Genomic DNA, 6,857 nt, shown 5'->3' with positions numbered 1-6,857 from the left:
CCATGTGTTTTTCTCTTCCTTCACAGATGAGTTTCATCTTATTGTCCCTGAGGAAGCTCACAGTGCTGAGGTTAAACTGGGGTCTGATGTCACTGTACCGTGTCACCTATCACCTGAAATCAGTGCTGCTGACATGGAGATCAGGTGGTTTAAAGAGACGGACTGTGTGTGTCTCTATAAGAACAGACAGGTGACAGAGGGGCGGAGCTACAGGGGCAGAACAGGTCTGTCCACTGAGGACCTGGACAGAGGAAATGTTTCCTTGAAGTTGAGAGAGTTCAGAGAATCAGACATAGGAGTTTACCTGTGTCAGGTCATCAGTGATGACAGAACAGAGGAGATAACAGTAGGAGTAGAAGAAGGAGGTGAGCATCCCATAACTCTACATCAGCTCAATGTCCTTTGCAATCTCCTGTGTGAACTAAAAGTGAACTACACCATAAATCATTCAGCTGTTACACCAAACCCATACACAAGTTCATCTTTCAAATTGTGTTTTGTTCCCTCATGCAGCAAGGAAAGACTCTGATGTCCAACCTGTGAATCAGCCATCAAAGATTCAAGGTAGACAAGTTCATCTGACACTACATGAGGTAAGATGTACATTAACACTAAGGTACCAAAAGCAATACTGAACCAGTTCTAATCAGAAGTGCTTCCCCAATCAGTTATTTCAGCTCTATGTGAACAGAGAAATATTTATGTACCATCTTTATGTTCCATCTCTAACTGTTTTATTTATACGTTCACAGTTAAACAGTACTTGGGAAGAGAATCAGAACATGAAAATGGAGGAATCTGCTTTAATAACAGGTGGGTGTTGTTAAAGTTCACTTTCTTTGTCTGTTATAAATCATGAAAGAGACATTAGGGAGACATTAAATTTCATCTGATAGACTAGACATCATTCATTTCCTTTTTCAGAGCTCGAAGTCAGTTATGTGAAGGTACTTCACCAAACAATATTCAAGGTTTTCAAAAATCAAGGGAAAAAACTGAAACAAACCGAAATGCAGTTAAAGGCATCCAAGATGGATTTGGAAAGAGTCTTACAACAACTAGAAACAATCACAGAAAAAGCTGGTCTCCTTCCAAATGAAAAACGCATTGATTTGAAAGAATCACACTTTCAGCAAATAGAAAAACAACTGCTACAAATAACGAAACACATCGAAGATAAACAGATTCAGTTTGAGGAGAAAGTCACACAACTGGAGAATATGAGCAAACAGATGAGTGAGAAAGAGAAACTACTGGAGCGCATAATTAAAGAGATGGAAACCAGTAAACAACAGCTGGAGACACTGAGACAGGAGCAAAGGAGACATGAGGAGATGCTGGAGAAGAAAGAGCAGTTGAGGATTTCAGGTATGAAATTTGATCAAGCACATACATATTAATATGAATGTTTGCTACAGACATAACCTGATGTTACATTTGGGATTGTCTGTTCTTTTCCCAGAGTTGAATGAAAAATCCAAATGTCTTGAAGAAACAAAATCTCTTCTAGAAGAGAGAGAGAGAAAGATTAAAGAACTGGAGAAAGAGAAACAAAGACTGGATGAAGAACTTCAAGACAAAGACAGACATCTTAAGGACATTAATGCTAAACTGATGCAAACCGTCAGAGAGGTTGGAAAGAAACAAAATCAGCTTCAGGGGAAACACACACAACTGGAGAATATACACAAAATGTTATGTGAGAAAATGAGACACCCAGAAAACAAAGCAAAAGAGCTGGAAGCCAGTACATGTCAGTCAAAGGAAAAAGAAACTGAAAGCACAAATCTGGAGAAATAAGTGTTCAGAACAGATTTTTAAAATAAATTTTAAGGCATCAAAACATCGGGGTATCTCAATTTTAAGTACATGCATTTGGTGCAGTGTTTTAAAAAATCTGCATTTAAGAATAAAAGCAAAACCAGGAAAGCATAAAATTATTTACAACAAAAGATCACCCCCCCCCCCTCAATTTTGAAATAAAATTTCACAATATCCTAGAAATAACAGATATAACAGTCAATAAAGCAATATATTGTTAGTAACTACAATGATTCTGTGGTGGTGTCCTTTTAAGTCAAAGTATACTGTATTTAATTTGTGGGTTGTATTGATACTTTACTATGCCTTTCCTCTACAATCTCAGTAAATGTGTATAATAATAAAATGTCTGTTTCTTTTCATTTAACTGTGTTCATGCAAGATCAGATGACATTTCTGAGTTAGATCTCTGCAAGCTGTGGTGTGTATATGAGGGTTTGTATGTTTGCCAGCCCTAGCAGATTTAAAACAAGTTAGCTACCTACAGTAGTAAGTTGATGTTACAAAACAAGTTTATTAAAACTAATTGTGAGTGAGCAATAAGATATGAGTCATTAAATGCATATGGCTCTTTTTATTTTATAAGGCACAATGTGTCATTGAAGAAACAAATGACAGACACACAAAAAGAAAAAAGTTACACAATAATAGTTATAATAACAAAAAGTAAAACTTTTGTTATCCAGTTGTCCAGCCTGATGGTATCATAGGGGTCAAAGTTGGATCACAGCTCTAACACTGATTGAATCATAGTTCATGCTCCTCTTCAGCATTCTGAAGGAATCTCCCGTAAGAATGTTGATTTCATCTCTCAGTCTCTGTCAGCCATCCAGGGTGAGATGCCACAGACATGACTTCCTCTTGCCGTCTCCAGGGCCCTGCTGCGTGGTCTTTTTAAAACCATTGCTGAACACAGATTATGGCGGATTGTGTTTTTCCACCCATCTGGAGCTGTGAGGAAAAAGGGGAAGTGCTCTCTTGTGAAGTTATAGATCTGCTGTATGTTAAGACTTGTGTTGCAGCTGCTGCTAAACTCAATTGCGATGAGGATGCAGTGTGTAACAGGAGGCCAAGGCCATCCACCGTTCTTCAGATTCAGACCGTCCTGCAGGGCTCTCTGAAGCCATCTTTTCTGCGTCAGACCCATGTTTGTGAGTAGACGTTTTGGGTGTCCTCCCCTTCCGCACACCCTTTACCTTATGACAAACAGGTGCATCTACAGAAAAAGTGTCATCTTTGTTTGTGAACTGATACTCCCTGGAGAGGGAAGTTTTGTGTGTTGATTCATTCAGGCAGTATCGCTGGGTACAGACTGTGTTCCAGAACAGGTGTGGCAGTTATTTGCAGTGCTGACTGTGGTGTCTGTTTGTGGGGGTGTTGGGGCTTTGGGGTAATAACTAGGGTACTTTATGGGGCAGGCTAAACTGGGATTCACCACAGTTGTATTTCAGTCTCTCTGCTGCTGAGGTTCAGCTGGTAGCTCCTATGCGCTGCTGCTGGTAATGATCTTCTGTAGATCCTCGCGTAGTGCCACTGCACCAGATATTGGCCACTCTACTTCTTATCATGGTAAAAATTATGTTCCTAATCAGCGTGTTTTGAGCCTCTGGGTAGCCAAACTTTTTTTTTTCACAAACCTTTTTTTCTAGTACACTGTAAAAAATTTCTTGTTGTTTTTACAAAAACTTTTTGGCAGCTGTGGTTGCCAGAATAATTTTGTAAAAATACAGAAAACTGTAAACACATTTACGTCAAAAACTGTTAATTTTACAATATAAAGCTGTAATTTACAAACAAGAAAATGTGAATATAAACCAGTAAATTCAACAACACACAAAATTAAATCTGTTTTGTACCTTGAAAATACTGACAACCACCATAATAATAAAGATGGTACTGTATAAGAGAAAGCCACATGAAGTATCAAAGCTCATCACAAGTAGCTTCACCACAAGCAGAAGTATATATTAACATATAGAAGGTGCACATTTATGGAAACACAAAACACCATCATGGTAACACACGTGATACTTAAATAATAAAAAAAACTTTCATTAAGCAACAGAAGATGTAACATAAAGCTCAAATGTACATAACTGATAACAAGAACTATTTAAAAACATGATTATTTAAACAAAATACTTTCAAACGTGGAGTGTCACGCAGGGAATTCTGGGAATATCAGTTTACAGTTTTAGACTGTAAATTATACATTGATTTGTTCTTTTTTTACTTCTAAAAGCTGTATAATTAACAGAATTTTACTGTAAATTTACATTAAATGCTTTGTTAGATCTTTTACAGTTTTTCCCTGTATATAGTACGGGAACTTACTGTTAACCTATTATCAGTTTTTTTCCGTAGCGTTTTTACAAAATTTTACAGTTAAAATTACACTTATTTTTTACAGTGTAAATAAATCAATAAATCCACTTTTCTGTTGTCTCGTCTGAGGTTGGGACTTTAAATAGTGTTCTGTGCTTCTCTGTGCAGCCAAAAACGGACACAGTTATAATAAATGTATATAAAAAAATAAATATGAACAATATAATAAATTAATCCACACCAAACAAATATGAAAGTTAAGGCAGAAATTGCTATCAATCAATAACAATTTCCACAATAAAGTAAGGATAACCCTCAATCACACTGCTCCACTTCTTTTATATTATATGACACTCCTCTCCCCTTTAACAGTTGTTGTCCTGACAAAGTCTTAGTGTCCATTCCTGTCCGGAGGCCTACCCCTATTTTGTCTTTGGAACCTACGCAGGGGTGATCTGTCTCTTGACTCAGGTCCCACAATAGGGGCTACTGGGTCATCGTCCACTGAAACTGCAGGAGGGGCACATGCTACGGGCACAAAGGTCAGAGGTAACGACAAAGGCCCAGGATACAAGCTACTCACAAATTTGGGGTTCACTGTTTCAGTCTCTGGGCTTGTTGAGGATCCTCAAGGGGATTCAAAAGGCAAGGCCTTAGGTGATTCTGATGAACTGTCCTGATGGGGCCTTCTTCTCCTTCAGGCTTTATCTGTAAAACTGGCAGGCCTTAGAGTAGTTGGTTAATAACCACATAAATTTGGGGCTGCCAATGAGGTGCCAACTTACCTTGTTCTCTGCAGTGGAAGTTCTGCAAGAGCACCAGCTCTCCGGGCAACAAGGGGAGTCTCTTTGTTTTCTGATCATACCTGGCCATACATGGTCCCGCATTTTGCTTTCTCTAGTTTTTGTGGCCACCTGCCTGTAGACCCTCTGTTGGGTCTGGTTGTGTTGGTGAACCCAACCCTCTATGTCTTGCCTTTCAGTCGATGGTGGCGCACCGACATCTGTTTCCACTGGAAGGCGGGCATGTCGGCCAAACATAACAAAATATTGAGTCAGTCCAGTGGTCTCATGGGGGGTGTTGTTATACATCTGCAGGAGAGTCTGCAAGTGATCTGGCCACCGCACTTGGTCTTCTGAGCTCAATGTTTTCTCTAAAAGAGAAACAGTCTTATTAAACCTTTCGCAGGCCCCATTTCCTTGTAGGGTGTTGTTCAAACTTTGGCACACCCATAAAATCTGCACAGCTGTGCCACCATGGTTGACTCAAAGGCTGCTTCTTGATCTGAGAGAATTCGTTCAGGTCCAAAGGGCCATGTCGTAGAGGCTGCTGTCTGGTCTTGTGTGGGGACAGCCCATCCCTACTTGGAGAAAAGGTCAGTTATTTCCAACAGATAAGGATAAGAGTTACCATGCCTACCAAGAGACAAATAGTCAATTGAAACAGTTTCCAAAGGGTATGACGTAAGAATAGGCATCAAGGGTTCCCTTACCTCCGGTCCTCTTTTCTGTTTAGTCAGCACCCCTATCAGGCCAAAAGAAGGTTTTTCTCAGCAAGACCTCGACCTTGGCTATTTTGATGGGCATTGTGATACACCTCCCACAATTTATAAGTGTTGTCTTTGGGAACCACGATTTGGTAGAGGCTCAACCCTGCATGACGCTCTTGGACCCTCCGCTTTAACACACCCTCCTGGATGTGAAGTCAATTTCACTCCCTTAAGAAGCGTTTTGTTGCAGGCAGGCATGCTTTCCTCTCCTCGGCACCTGAAAACAACTTCCAACCACCCAACCCTTCATTTGGGCCACAGTCTGGTCTTTCTCCTGTCAATCCTTCCAATGGTCTTCGGATTCCGTGCTGGCCTCTGACTCCACCACTGCTATCTCCACTTGGGCCTGCCGGTCAGCTCTTACCTCCCGCAACAAGAACTCTGTCTGCTCGATAGCATATCAGCTGATCGAGCTGAATAGCGCAGTCTGAAACGCTATTGCTGAGCCATGTTTCCGTGAACACAAAAACACAACAGTCTCTTACAATCCTCTGAGTTGAAAGTAATAGTCGGATGTAGTCCAGTTAATTGTCCAAAAAGCGTATGTAGTGTAATCAGCTGCTGCTCTGAAGAATCACACTCAGTCTGGGGTTTTGCTTTCAGAAGAAAATATTTTATTTCAAGGAGAATAAAGCCGAGTGAATACTAGGTGGTATCTCCTTACAGTTTTCCTGTTTTTAACAGGGCGTTTTCTATTCTCTATAGTTTTCCTTATGCTTACATTTCAATTCTAGTATATATATATATTTTATCACAGAACAGTAACAATCTTTCATAGTTATAGACATTAGTTTAAACTCAATAAATATAAACAACGCATTATTCATGCATAATAAGCTGCTCAAGCAAGCGGCAAAACATTTAAACACAAAAATTAGCCAACTTTTCTTGTTATAATATTTAAAATTAAAACACCACAGACAGAAACCGTCTCGTGCCTTTAGCATTTAAATTTTTATCACAAGCAATCCCATGGGTCTTAACCCTGGAGAACCCAAGAACCTTTTTTTTCTTTGGAAAATTATGAACTATGCATTAAATTACTGCTACAAGTTCACTGAACACCAAAATATCCATTTTTTAAATTTTAACCCTTTATTCCCTAATTTAGGATTAGGGCCAAATTTGACCCATTGGGCTTTCATTTCAAATAATCACAATA

The 6,857-nt window shown here is 39.4% G+C and overlaps 1 protein-coding gene and 1 pseudogene across 1 annotated transcript; one reads left to right on the top strand and one right to left on the bottom strand.

The window, feature by feature from the left end:
• Positions 1-529: 529 nt before the first annotated feature.
• Positions 530-1,895, top strand: LOC127957579 (inner centromere protein A). Its single transcript, XM_052556194.1, has 2 exons — positions 530-1,368; positions 1,463-1,895. Exons 1-2 carry the CDS (start codon positions 1,011-1,013, stop codon positions 1,798-1,800), a joined length of 696 nt encoding a protein of 231 aa, XP_052412154.1. The 5' UTR covers positions 530-1,010; the 3' UTR covers positions 1,801-1,895.
• Positions 1,896-2,399: 504 nt separating this feature from the next.
• LOC127958200 (forkhead box protein N5-like) lies at positions 2,400-5,023 on the bottom strand (annotated as a pseudogene).
• Between the last annotated feature and the right edge of the window lie 1,834 nt (positions 5,024-6,857).

Source organism: Carassius gibelio, chromosome B5, assembly GCF_023724105.1.
Source record: "Carassius gibelio isolate Cgi1373 ecotype wild population from Czech Republic chromosome B5, carGib1.2-hapl.c, whole genome shotgun sequence".
In the NCBI taxonomy this organism is placed as follows: domain Eukaryota; kingdom Metazoa; phylum Chordata; class Actinopteri; order Cypriniformes; family Cyprinidae; genus Carassius; species Carassius gibelio.
Note: the sequence above shows the minus strand (reverse complement) of the source record. Positions and strands in the feature narration are given on the sequence as shown.